Below are 14,311 nucleotides of genomic sequence, written 5' to 3' on the forward strand. Positions count from 1 at the left end.
AAAAGGAAGGAAACAGTGGAAAAAGGGGGAGTGGAGACCGTAAATGACTAATTTCAGGTAAAGATGAGGCAAATGTAATAATGGATGCTAGAAGGAAAAATCAGTCACTGTGTCGGAATAATATAGCTTTGGTATATTTGCACTTTATATTATTCATTTGCAAGGAGGGGGGCAGAGAATGTGATTTTTTTTAAAAAACAAAACCTTAGCTACACCGTCTCTATTGTTCCCAGCCTCGGCTGTGGGGTTTCTGAAGTCTTCAGCTGCGACTGATGATCCCCGCCAGCATTTCACACGTGCAAGAAAGGGATATTGGGGGGCTATCTGGAACCCCTTTGTTTAAGAGGCTAGAAAGCCTAGTTTGGTTTCATGGTCCATTTCTGAAACCAGACCCTCCTTTGTTCTTTTCGTGATCTTGGCATGATTTTCCTTTGCTTGATGAAAAAGAAATGATTGTGCAACTAGCAAACTTCCCTTCCTCTTCTTTCTTTTCAGTCTTCTTCCTTCCTTCCTTCCTTCCTTCTTTCCTTCCTTCCTTCCTTCCTTCTTCCAGATGTCTTCTTCCAAGACAAATTCCTTGTGTGTCCAATCACACTTGGCCAATAAAAAATTCTATTCTATTTTCTATTCCTTTCTTCCTCTCTAAATTTCCACTCTTCCTTCTCTCCTTCTTCCTTCCTTCTTCCTTTCTTCTCCTCCTTTTTTTCTTTCTTCTTTCTCCTTTTCCCCTTCTTCTTCTTCCACCTCTTCTTCCGCCTCCTCCTTTTCCCCCCTTTTCCTTCCCTCCTCCCTCCTCCTCCTCTCCACAAACCCCTTTCTTTTCTTACACTGATGATGTTACCTAGCTGCAGGGGTGAAATCCAGCAGGTTCTGACAGGTTCTGGAGAACCGGTAGCAGAAATTTTGAGTGGTTCAGAGAACCGGCAAATGCCACCTCTGGCTGGCCCCAGAGTGGGGAGGGAATGGAGATTTTTGCAATATCTTTCCCTGGAGTGGGGAGGGAAGGGGGATTTTGCAGTATCTTCCCGCTGCCACGCCCACCAAGCCACGCCCACCAAGCCACGTCTACAGAATTGGTAGTAAAAAAAATTGGATTTCACCACTGCCTAATGTTAATGATAATGAAATGTCTGCCAGAAAACGACCAAGCCAAGGGAACACCAAGGACCCCATAAGTCCTTCGGCCTTATCACAAACCTTTGTCTTCTCTGGCACCCTGCCAAAAGCTTTTCTTGGCAAAGCCCCGCAACAGACACCAACCAGAAACAAATGTAGCAATGTTGCTTTCCTATAAAGAGCCCAAGAGATGTTGCTGCTCTTTTAAGGCCAGGAGATAATTGGGAGGGGCCAATCATCTCCTGGCCTTACTCCCGAGTCGTCCTTTTTGCTTCAGCTGCTCTTGCCTTCTGGCAGCTCTTCGCATGCGTGCACTAGAAACAGGCTCCTTCTGTTCCTCTGCCTCTTTGCTGTCCGCCTCGGGAGGCTCCGGAGTCCGCGCATCGCTCCCAGATGGCCCTGGCCCCATCTCTGCTTCCGACGCAGAGCCCTCGTCTGGGGCCTTCCCAACTCCAAAACTGACCCATTGTCCTCCCCAGCCTCCTCACTGTCTAACTTTGCTGCTAGCTCCACGGGCTGCTGGCGGACCGCAACAAAGGTTCTTCTGGCGTGCAACCTCAGAATATTGCTCCCAGGTAGAAGAACCTCCGGAAAGTTTTTCAAGAGGGAGACGGTTTTTCTATCACATCTGAGCCCCATGTTTTAGAACCTCCCAGGGCCATTCATAACGTGTGAGCAGATGAGTTTCTGCATATATGGGCACAAAACTTAATTAGGTTTCTCTCTCGCTAGCTTTGGAAGAGGCACGAGTGTTTTATTTGTTGTTTTAGTTACGGGTGGTGTAAATTTTTTAAAGCTATTTCTCTTTGGGGAAGAATAAGACCACGCAGCATTGGAAATACATCAACGTGAAATTCAAAGAATCTCAGAATTTAGATTCCTTTTTTTGGGGTGGGGGTGGGGGTTGAGAATCTGAGGAGAGAAAGAGACAAAAAGCTTGAAAAATGTATCTTGCTCTGTTGGAATTGTTCTTCCGTTGTTGTTGTGTGTTTTTTTTTAAAAAAAAATAAGGACTCCCAGTAGATTAATAAACAAACTTTTCATGGGTGAGTCCTTGATCTTACAAACCGTGAATAATGCGGACTTTCTCTCCTGAATTAAAATAAAGCTGCGTTTACCGAAGGAGGGTTTGAAGGCTACGCGTCGAGATCAGGGAAGGCCGCCTTTTCAAATTTCAGATAGGACACAGGATAAGAGAATGAGAAGGGACTTCGGAGGTCTTCTAGTCCAACCCCCTGCTCAAACACAAGACTCTATGCCGCTCTGGACAAATGGGTGTCCAATCTGTCCTTGAATACCTTCAAGTGATGGATCACTCACCCAATTTCTGGAGACCATCCCACTGGTTAATTCTTCCGTCAGGAAATTCCTCCTTAATTCCAGGTTGCTTCTCTCTTTGATCAATTTCCACCCGTTGCTTCTTGTCCTGCCTTCTGGTGCTTTGGAGAACAGGTGGACCCCGCCTCTTCTCTGTGGCAGACCCTCAGATATTGGAAGATCATGTCCCTCCCCAATCCTTTTCTTCGTTAGGTTAGACATACCCAGTTTCCACAACCTCTGCCCCCGCGCATGCACATGCGACCCCCCCACTCCCCCACCATTCCTGGCACGCGATGGCCTGGTAGGCCCGTTTTTCTCTGTCACCTGGCTCCAGAGCCTTTCTATGAGTCTGGGGAGGGCGAAAATGGCCTTCCCCACTCCCCGGAGGCCCTCCGGAGGCCAGAAATGGCCCATTTCCCAACTTCCGGTTGAACAGGAAGTGACGTTTCTTGCTGTCCCCAGCCTCTAAGGACTCCTAGAGAGGCCGGAGCTGAGCTCACGTATCCTTACGATTTATATTGATATTGATTGGTTCCTGATTGCTTATTTGTAGCCTATGACGATCATTAAATGATGTATCATTAAGTGTAAAATTTGTACCCTATGACTATCATTAAGTGTTGTAAGTTTTGTACCTTGATGATGGTATCTTTTCTTTTATGTACACTGAGAGCATATGCACCAAAATAAATTCCTTGTGTGTCCAATCACAGTTGGCCAATAAAAAATTCTATTCTATTCTATTCTATTCTATTCTATTCTATTCTATTCTATTCTATTCTATTCTATTCTTCTACTCCATGTTCTGTTCTATTTTATTCTATTCTGTTCTGTTCTGTTCTGTTGTGTTCTGTTCTGTTCTATTCTAAATTGAGTCCCACTTGCATTTTGATATTTGATTTCCATCCCCTCCCATATCCGAAGGCAACTATTGCTGGAATACTACCTAAGATGCATAAATATACATTAGAGTATCTTACCGCTCAAGATTACAGTAAGCATTATTCTAATTAATGGGAGCAAACAGTCACAGTGCAACCATTCGGAAAACCAGGCATTGGCTGCTTCGAGGTCTTCCGGTTATTTCTCCACTCTTGTTTTCTTTTGTTTTTCCTCAAGAGCACAGAGTTATGGATGGTATGATCAACAGAAGAAATGGCCCATGCTAGAGAAAGTCAGCGGTCCATGGTGGAAGAGACCCAAGGCCCGGAGCCTCAAAGTCAATAGTAGAGTAGCAACCAGTCTTCTAACTCATGTAAAAGTACAGGGGGTCATTTGACTTACAAGAGTTCATTTCTGAGCCCCGGTGGCGCAGCGGTTAAGAGTGCAGTACTGCAGGCTACTTCTGCTGACTGCCGGCTGCCTGCAATTTGGCAGTTCGAATCTCACCGGGCTCCAAGTGGACTCAGCCTTCCATCCTTCCGAGGTGGGTCAAATGAGGACCCAGATTGTTGGGGGCGATAGGCTGACTCTGTAAACTGCTTAGAGAGGGCTGTAAAGAGTGCTATAAAGCGGTATATAAGGGCTATGGCTAGGGTTAGTGACCGTTCAAAGTTACAAAAAGTAACTTTGAACAAAAAGTGACTTATGACCATTTTTCACACTTTTCCAGCCTCCATGTTATTCTGTTATTCTTTACATGGCTGAAAGTTGTCTCTCTTAATAGTATTGATATTATGGGGTGTTGTTGTTGTTTAAAAAAAAAACATTAGCTTCCTGCAGTCCTCGCGTTAATGGAAAACTGGACCTCAAAGCAAAGGAATTTGTACTTGTACTTCCCGGGAATGTAGTAGAACTTTCCTATTTTTTTATTTTTTTTTGGCCACTCTTACTGTCGTTCCTCCTTTAAGAGCGTTATTAAAAAGACGGTGCTGGAATCCGCCTCTTTATCTTGGAAGCTCTGCTTGCCTGAAATTGTGTGTTTTCATGATTTCCCGTTCGTCAGGTTTGCTATTTTCCAGTTCTCTGTTTTTTGTTTTTGTTTTCCATCCTTTACTTTAATGGAGAAACAATGAAAATTTATGAGCTGGATGATGTCGGAAACTGGATTTCGTTTTCACTTCCGCCTGCTGTGGACCGACAGCTCACGGTGGCAAACTGGTGGTTTAAACGGCATCGTTTATCTGACAAGAAGCCCAAATCCCTCACAAGTCTTGCTTACAATGGATCTCTGGAATGTCTGATTCACACAACAACATGGCAGAGATGTAGGTTGGGATCGGAGCTTTGAGTTGACAATCTCCTCATTAGAGTTGACAGACAACAATCTCCTCATTAGGAAGTAGAAGATAAGATTATAAGGCTGGAAGTGACCTCGGAGGTCCGGGTGCACTTCAAGATGTTGGTTATCACCTTTAAAGCGCTCCATGGCATAGGACCGGGATATCTTCGGGACCGCCTTCTGTTACCACATGCCTCCCACCGACCGGTACGCTCCCATAGAGAGGGTCTCCTCAGGGTGCCGTCAGCCAAACAGTGTCGGCTGGCGACCCCCAGGGGGAGAGCCTTCTCGGTGGGGGCACCTATCCTCTGGAATGAGCTTCCCCCAGGACTTCGACAACTTCCTGACCTCCGGACTTTTCGCCGCGAGCTGAAGACGTATCTATTCTTCCGAGCAGGACTGGCTTAATAGGGGTTTTTAATTCGTTTTTAAACGGGGTTTATTTTATATTATGTATTTTATATTTAACTTTAGGCCATATGGAATAAGTTTTTTAAATAGTTTTCATTGTAATATATTGTATTGTTTTATTTGGCTGCTCACCGCCCTGAGTCCTTCAGGAGAAGGGCGGTATAAAAATTAAAATATTATTATTATTGTTGTTGTTGTTGTTGTAGTCCAACCTTCTGCTCAAGGCAGGACCTGTATACCATTCCAGTCCAAAGGTTGTCCAGTATTTTTGAAGACCTCCAGTTGTGGATGATGGACCATCCACAACTTCTGAAGGTAAGCTGTCCCATCGATCAATTGTTCTTACTATCTGGAAATTTCTGGTTTTGTTTTTTTTTAAATTTGAATTTATATCCCGCCCTTCTCCGAAGACTCAGGCGGCTTACACTATGTTAAGCAATAGTCTTCATCCATTTTTATATTATATACAAAGTCAACTTTATTGCCCCCAACAATCTGGGCCCTCATTTTACCTACCTTATAAAGGATGGAAGGCTGAGTCAACCTTGGGCCTGGTGGGACTTGAATCTGCAGTAATTGCAAGCAGCTGTGTTAATAACAGATAGACTTAGTCTGCTGAGCCACCAGAAGCCCTGGTTGGATCTCTCTTTGATGAACTTCCACTCATCACTTCCTGTCCTACCTTCAGATACTTTGGAGAACATGTCAGTCCCCTCTTCTCTGTGTTGTTATTGTTAGTTGGGAAGTCGTGCCCGACCCATCGCGACCCCCATGGACAACGTTCCTCCAGGCCTTCCTATCCTCTACCATCCTCTGGAGTCCGTTTAAGCTCATGCCTACTGCTTCAGTGACTCCATCTCCATTTTCTCTGAGAGAGCCCCTCAAGTACTAGAAGACAGTCATCATGTCCTCTTCAAATAAGCTGGACATTCCTAATTCCCTCAACCACTAAATCATCTGATTTAGCCTCCAGATCCTTTATCATCACGGTTCTTCTTCTCCGGACTCTCTTTTGGATCTCAACATCTTTTTTGAACAAAGGAGAAAGGAAAGACGGAGTCTAGGAAAACTCACCATAAGTGTAGATAAACCTATTTCTGACCAAAAAAAACACCCTCACATATAGCAACAGGCACCCAAAGGTCTTTTTTATGTGTCCACAAATCTGGATTTATATAATATAATATAATATAACAACAGAGTTGGAAGGGGCCTTGGAGGCCTTCTAGTCCAACCCCCTGCCCAGGCAGGAAACCCTACACCATCTCAGTCAGATGGTTATCCAACATTTTCTTAAAAATTTCCAGTGTTGGAGCATTCACAACTTCTGAAGGCAAGTCGTTCCACTTATTAATTGTTCTGTCAGGAAATTTCTCCTTAGTTCTAAGTTGCTTCTTTCCTTGATCAGTTTCCACTCATTGCTTCTTGTTCTACCCTCAGGTGCTTTGGAGAATAGTTTGACTCCCTCTTCTTTGTGGCAACCCCTGAGATATTGGAAGACTTCTATCATGTCTCCCCTAGTCCTTCTTTTTATTAAACTAGACATACCGAGTTCCTGCAACCGTTCTTCATATGTTTTAGCCTCCAATCCCCTAATCCTCTTTGTTGCTCTTCTCTGCACTCTTTATGAGTCTCAGCATCTTTTTTACATCGTGGCGACCAAAACTGAATGCAGTATTCCAAGTGTGGCCTTACCAAGGCATTATAAAATGGCACTAACACTTCACGTGATCTTGATTCTATCCCTCTGTTTTGAGGGATAGATTTGAGGTGAACCTTTTCTGCAAGTGATGTTCTGGTGGATTTGGGCCACTTCGGATGTTGCCCTGGTGGCTTTTCAGACATCACCTTTCTGTGACCCACAAGACACCGTAGGAAATGACCCTTCCCAGAGGGAGGCTTCACCTCTAAGTCCTCTTCCTGTTTTGTTGTCCCATCTCTAAATAGCTAAGGGTTCACGGTCCAAGGGTTTCCTTCAAGGACCGTTGCAGGAACAAAGGCCTTCCTTTCGTTTGTCTCATTAATCAAGAGGCCGGCAATGGATTGGCCAGGTCACCGAGGACAAGGAAGACCATCTCAAAATAACATGGCTTTCAGCGCAATGGAGAGCTAACCGTCTCTTTACAGAGAGTCCTCGACTTATGACTACAATTGAGCCCCCAATTTCTGTTGCTGAGTGAGGCAGTTATGACATTTTGCCACCTTCCTTCCTTCCTTCCCAGAGTGTAGGTGGCGTAGAGGTTAAGAGTACAGTACTACAGGCTACTTCTGCTGACTGCCGGCTGCCTGCAATTCGGCAGTTGGAATCTCACCTGGCTCAAGGTTGACTCAGCCTACCGTCCTTCCGAGGTGAGTAAAATGAGGACTCAGATTGTTGGGGGCAAGAGGCTGGCTCTTCTACAAACTGTTTAGAGAGGGCTGTAAAGCACTGTGAAGTAAGTCTAAGGGCTATTGCTATTCTTTCCTTCCTTCCTCTCTTCCTTCTTTCCTTCCTCTCTCTTCCTTCCTTCTTCTTCTCTCTCTCTCCCTTCCTTTCCTTCCTTCCTTCTTCTCTCCCTTCCTTCCTTCCTTCCTCTCTTCCTTCTTCCTCTCTCTCTCCCTTCCTTCACTTCCTTCTTCCTTCCTCTCTCTCTCTTCCTTCATTCTCTCTCTCTCTCCCCCTTCCTTCGTTCCTTCCTCCCTCTTCCTTCCACACGTCAAGGGAGAATGCTTTAGACTTTTTTTTTTAATTCGCATTTATATCCCGCCCTTCTCCGAAGACTCAGGGCGGCTTACACTATGTTAGCAATAGTCTTCATCCTATTTGTATATTTATATACAAAGTCAACTTATTGCCCCCAACAATCTGGGTCCTCATTTTACCTACCTTATAAAGGATGGAAGGCTGTCAACCTTGGGCCTGGTGGGACTAGAACCTGCAGTAATTGCAGGCAGCTGTGTTAGTCTGTTGAGCCACAAGAGGCCCTATAGACTGAAATTTTAGACGGCGTTTTTGATCTGGAAAGCCTTGGAGATGCTGAAGGAAGCTGAGCTCTATGCCTCCTTCTCCCAGGGAGCCTGTTGGACTGGGGTGAACACGTGAGGATTGGGTTCTGGATTCTGAAGACCCTCATCTGGGTTCTGGGCAGTTTCAAGCCTCTGAACAGATCCCCTCGCATCTTCTTTTTCAAGGAGACATTAATTGAATAGAGCTCTTTTTTTAATGGAACCCGCAAGAGACGACAGAAGCAGAGTAGATGAAATTGAAGGGGGTGTGTATAAACAACCCAAAACACACCATCATCGCTATCACCACCAACACAATCAAAGAGCAGCAGCAACCAAGCTTTAATTGTATATATTTACAGGTTCTTCAAGCAAGAGTCTTTGAAGCATATCTAGAACCAGCAACGTGTACTTGAAACCCACCTACTTTAGCCAACGTGGCTTCTTGTCAGGGATGATGGGAGTTAGCTAGAAGACTTATGAACGCTGGAAGACTCCAAAGCCCATCTACTTTAGCCGACATGGCTTCTTGTCAGGGATGGTGGGAGTTAGCTAGAAGACTTATGAACGTTGGAAGACTCCAAAGGCCATCTACTTTAGCCAACATGGCTTATTGTCAGGGATGGTGGGAGCTAGCTAGAAGAGTTATGAACTTTGGAAAACTCCAAAGCCCATCTACTTTAGCCAACATGGCTTATTGTCAGGGATGGCGGGAGTTAGCTAGAAGACTTATGAACGCTGGAAGACTCCAAAGCCCATCTACTTTAGCCGACATGGCTTATTGTCAGGGATGGCGGGAGTTAGCTAGAAGACTTATGAACGTTGGAAGACTCCAAAGGCCATCTACTTTAGCTGACGTGATTTATTGTCAGGGATGGCGGGAGTTACCTAGAAGACTTATGAACGCTGGAAGACTCCAAAGCCCATCTACTTTAGCCGACATGGCTTCTTGTCAGGGATGATGGGAGTTAGCTAGAAGACTTATGAACGTTGGAAGACTCCAAAGCCCATCTACTTTAGCCAACGTGGCTTATTGTCAGGCAAGAAGGTCCCTGGCATTTCTTCTTTGGCAGAATTTCCTGCCCGGCCTCCGTTTTTCCAACCTGACCTAGATGGATAGCCAACGGGGACAAGAAATCCGATCCACGTTCGATCTCATGAAAGGAAAAAAAAGTTTTATTCATGGTTCCAGACTACACAGAACTACCACAAGGGAAGAATTCAGTTCAGGGTGTAATCCAATTAAAAAGTAACACCAAACGGTTTAATACAATTAGAATCACTTGCCACTTTTTTTTTTTTTTTTTGCAATTCAGCCAATCAGGTTCAGAATCGCATACTATATAAAAGAGGGAAAAAAATTAAGAAAGAAAGAAAGAAAGAAAGAAAGAAAGAAAAAATAAAGGGCACCCACCCATCCCCTTTCCCTAATTATACAGGGTGAAATATATTGAATATCAAGAACGCGGTCTCCTTTACAATCCATTATCGGCTTCAGTTTTTTTGTTTTTTCTCTTTCTTCTTCTTCTTCTTCTTCTTCTTTCGCGTGAATTAAGATCGTAACAGGATGAAAGGACATTCAAAATGTTTCTCAGTATGTACAAACAGTTTGACTGTTTTAGCTTCGAAACTCAAAATTTCTATTTCAAAGCTTCAAAGGATGTCTGGGTTGTTGTTGTTTTTTAATATATATATATATATATATATGTATGTATATATATATTTATATTTATATATAGAATCAGGTGTTGTTGTTTTTTTTTCAAAAGTCACAAACGCAACCTGGAATTTTTTTTTCCTTTTTTTTCTTTTTCTAAAAAAACAAAAAAACAAAACGTTTTTCTTTTTCCTTATTTTTTTAAAAGATTACAATGTACAGTTATGTGGAGAAAGAACTGAAAGAATTGGTTACGAGATGGTCAAAAAATAAAACAGTCGGAAAATAAAGGAGGGAAGAGATTAAAGAGGAAGGGGTGAAAAACAAGAAGAATAGAAAGTACAGCGTGAGTATTGTTTAGAGCAGGCTTCCTCAACCCAGCACCCTCTGGGTGTGTTGGACTACAATTCCCATCAGCCCCAGAAGACACGGCTGACCCCAGTGATGGTAAAGGCTGATCGGTCTATGACATTTTGAGAATCCCAGGTTGAAGAAGGCTGGTTTAGAGGTAGTAGTGAGCACTCTAAGCTAAAGAATGATTCTATTGGTTCGCATGAGGTAATAAAGCTGTGTTTTGATTGGTGAGATGTATAAATATTCTTTTTTAGCTACACTATATACAACACTCCGGAAAACAGCGGCCATCAGCCAACGCGGAGGAGCGATGGCCAAACCTCGGCGGATGCAACTCAACGTGGACTGTCAAACTTGGCAACCGGGTTTTAATATATATATATAGATAGATAGATACAGATAAATATATATATATATATATATATTTGCAAACATCAAAAGCCAGTGTCTCCGCCTCACAAGGATTGTCTGTGCCGGACAACGGACCAGGAGGAGAAGAGGACTGTGCTATCATCGGTTGCGGAAGTTCAAAAGGAAGAAAGACAAATATCAGCAGAAAAGCAAGGAAGCGTTGAGAAAAGAACAAGTTTCGCCCTGCTCCGAAAAACCGGGCACAACTAAAGTTGGGCAACTCCCTTCCAACGGCGGCGGAAATTGGGTGGGTTGGGGTGTGTGAAAGTCTCCCAGCTCTTCTCCCCCCACCCCAAAACCCCCCACCCCGTCACCAGCTCAGTCTGGCGCTGATAAAACTTGAGTTTATTCTTAAGAATAAAAGTCTTCGACGACCTCTTCAAGCCAAGACGCCAACGACGAGGCGGCCATCTTTTAAGAATCCGCTGGAGAACAGGACAAAACCAGGCGCCATCTTGGCCCTCAGCTGGATAAAGTGCTTGGTGGTTTATTTTTTAATTTTTTCCCCCCCCTTAATAAGGAGTGAGTGCGCATCTCTCGGTGAGTTCGACGTACGAAGGTTTAAAACCACACCATCCGGGAAGAGTGGGGGAGAAAAAAAAATCTGTGTTTTTTTTTTAAAGATCTCAACACCACAAATCAAAGGAGCCCAAATTTTGTGGTACGACAAGGTGGTGCAGAAGAAAGGGTTCTCCGTGGCGGGCTGAGAAAAGATTTCTTTTGGGGTTTTTTTTCTCTCTTTTATTTCTTCTTGTCTTTCTCTTCTGGGATGACGAACGAAGAGAGAAGGCATCTCAGCGCATGGCGGGGCGAGAAGGGGAAGAGGAGAGGAGGGGCGGGGAGAGGAAGGACTTGTCGGGAGATTAGTTAGAGGTATCGGAGTGCACGCTTCCCGGGCCTTCTGTCGGAGAAGTCACAGAAGATGGAGTGGTCGCATCCTGCCAGCCTCCATTTGCCTGGAGAAAGGGAAGAAAGAAAGAAAAGGGAGTCAGGAGAATGGATGTGACATCACTTTGGGAATCCTTTGGCAATTCCCAAGGAATTGGGTATGGCTAGTTTAAGGAAGGATGTTAAGAAAGCATCTTCCAATATTTGAGAGGCTGCCACAAAGAAGAGAGAGGTCAACGTATTCTCCAAAGCACCTGAGGGCAGGACAAGAAGCAACGGATGGAAACTGATTGAGGAGAGAAACAACCTGGAATTAAGGAGGAATTTCCTGACAGCGTGAACAATTAATCCATGGAGTCAAAGAAATCCAAAATTCTTTGAGCGTTTCACCAAAATTTTCTTCTCCTTAGAAATAAAAACAAAGCAAAATCTGTGGAGGTCCTTGGTGTTCTCTGAGCGGGGTTGTTTTTCTTGAAGACATTTCATTACCCAACTACGTAACATCATCAGTGTTACAAGGGAGCGTGGGGCTTTCTGTTTATATACAGAAGCTCTGAGCTGTGTTGCTTTCTTGCAGGAGAGAGGGGAAAGGAAACGGGAAAGGAAGGGAAGGGAGGGAGGCAGGAGGGAGGGAAGAGAGGAAGGGTGGGTGGATGGATGGACAGACATTTGAGAGGGAGGGAAGGAAGGTGGATGGACAGACAAGGAAGGAAGGGTTAGGGTTAGGTAGAAGGGGAGGAGGGAGAGAGGGAGAGAGGGAGGGAAGAAGGAAGGAAGGAAGGAAGGAGGGTGGGTGGGTGGACAGACGGATGGACAGACATTGGAGAGGGAGGGAGGGAAGGAAGGTGGACGGACAGACAAGGAAGGAAGGAAGGAAGGAAGGAAGGAAGGAAGGAAGGAAGGAAGGAAGGAAGGAAGGAAGGAAGGAAGGAAGGAAGGAAGGAAAGAAGGAAGGAAGGAAGGAAGGAAGGAAAAGGCTTATCAGAATAACTGCCAATTGTTGACCTTGCAAACAGATTTAGTGAAAGGAAGATGAGTGGTCAAGTTTTCTCTCCTGTCCTTTAAGATTGTTCCAGGAGGTCTGTCTCTCCCCCCCCCCATTCTCCCCCCTCTCAATGTGATCCATGCCACCTCCTCTGCCCTCTTCCATCCCCTCTCTCCTCTGGAGGTCGAGCCACCTGAGCCTGATGCCCGATGCCTGCTTTGACAGCAGCGCGAGCCGAGCCTGAAGCCTTCCAGCAAAGGAACAACTTTCTGAAAACGCTCGTGTCACAGAAGAGACGGGGAAGGAAACTCTTAACAGGGCTGGCTTTTAATTTCATTTTTTTAAAAAGCAAAAAGCGCCCTTCTGGGCACACGTCAGGGTCGCTTAGAAGTTGGCGGAGACAAGGGCCGAGTCTCCCGCCGAGTGCAACAACCTCGGAGCAAAGGCCAAGCCAGAAAGCAGAGAAGGAGAAAAACTCAGTCTATGGTCCAATTGACCCATCCAGAGAACTCCATTCTTTCCCACCCACTCCCCTTTTCCGAGACACCCCCCCCGACATCTCGGCCTGTTGCTGGCCCCGCAGCGCCTTAGTGTGCCGAGATGCGGCCTCGTTTCTCCCGTTGCGGCCCATTGAAGCGATCGCTTGAATCGACGTCGGATCGGATTCCCGCCGCGGAAGGGCAGCTTGTCGTACCGTGTTTTTATGTCGGTCCGAAAAACGAGGCTTGGCGCGGGGCCGGCCGGCTGGAAAGGGAACGCTCAGTGGAAATGACGGGAGTAAGGCTGGGTGGGAGCAAGGCAGAGCGACTGGCGGGAGCTTGGCACTGGCAGCAGGGGGCCCTGCCCTGGCTTGGCAACCCAGGAGGGCGAAACAGCCTCTGACCTGGACAGAGCTGGTGGCCAATTTCTAGAGCAGGTTCCAACCATAAAAGGACCGTGGCTTGAAAGGTGAGCGGGAGAAAGAGGAGAAGCAAAGGAGGGATGCTTTGGAATGTAACCTTTCTAAGTTGTGTCTAGGATTATGTCCCTGTCTCTTTCCTTCCTTCCTTCCTTCCTTCCTTCCTTCCTTCCTTCCTTCCTTCCTTCCTTCCTTCCTTCCTTCCTTCCTTCCTTCCTTCCTTCCCTCCCTCCTACTTTCCTTGCTTATCTCTTTCCTTCCTTCCTTCCCTCCCTCCCTTTCTTTCTTGTCTCCTATTTTCCTTGCTTGTCCCTTTCCTTCCTTCCTTCCTTCCTTCCTTCTTTCCCTCCCTCTTTCTTCCTTATCTCCTTTTTTCCTTGCTTGTCTCCTTCCTTCCTTCCTTCCTTCCTTCCTTCCTTCCTTCCTTCCTTCCTTCCTTCCTTCCCTTCTTCTCCTTTTTCCCTTGCTTGTCTCTTTCTTTTCCGTTTGCTTTTTTTCTTCTTTCTTCCTCTCCCTTTCCTTTTCCTCCCTCCCTCCCTCCCTCTTTCTTTTCTTTTTCTTTCTCCTTTCTGCCTCCCCCTTTCCTTTCCCTCTCTCTTTTCTTTCTCTCTTTCTCCTCTTGTCCTCTCTCTCTCTCTCTCTCTCTCTCTCTTTTCTCCTTCCTTCCATCCATTCTAAGTAGATGTTACCCCCTGGTGGTGCGCTCTCCATCCAGCCCTGCAGAAACGTGGCTCTCCTTTCCGAGCCATGAAGCAGAGGCAAAGAGATCTGCAACGCACAGGAGATTAAATCCTAAATTTAAATTTAATTTCAGGAAGCCCTAAAAACATGGCTTTGTCAGCAGGCCTAAGGACTGCACATGGAAACAGGAATCAGTCAAGTGGTTATAATTTTATTGTACTGGTGCTGCCATGGGGTGGGTAGGTGGTTGTGTTTTTTTTTCCTTTCCCCTTTTGAACAGTTTTATTTCATGATGGATTTTTAAAACATTTTTTACATGTTGTAAGCCAGCCGGAGTCACCTATATGAGAGTTGGCCGGCTACAGAGTATAAATTTGTTTAATT

The 14,311-nt window shown here is 45.3% G+C and overlaps 1 protein-coding gene across 4 annotated transcripts in view; it reads right to left on the bottom strand.

The window, feature by feature from the left end:
* Positions 1-7,985: 7,985 nt before the first annotated feature.
* PBX3 (PBX homeobox 3) overlaps positions 7,986-14,311 on the bottom strand; it is a 181,917-nt gene continuing 175,591 nt past the window's right edge. For 2 of the 4 annotated variants that reach the window (XM_058159062.1, XM_058159064.1), the window contains one exon: positions 7,986-11,431. In XM_058159062.1, the coding sequence (XP_058015045.1) occupies positions 11,343-11,431 (89 nt within the window). In that variant the 3' untranslated portion in view covers positions 7,986-11,342. The remainder of the gene's footprint in view (positions 11,432-14,311) is intronic. The other 2 variants (XM_058159061.1, XM_058159063.1) reach the window with 1 other exon arrangement.

This window comes from Ahaetulla prasina, chromosome 16 (assembly GCF_028640845.1).
Source record: "Ahaetulla prasina isolate Xishuangbanna chromosome 16, ASM2864084v1, whole genome shotgun sequence".
In the NCBI taxonomy this organism is placed as follows: domain Eukaryota; kingdom Metazoa; phylum Chordata; class Lepidosauria; order Squamata; family Colubridae; genus Ahaetulla; species Ahaetulla prasina.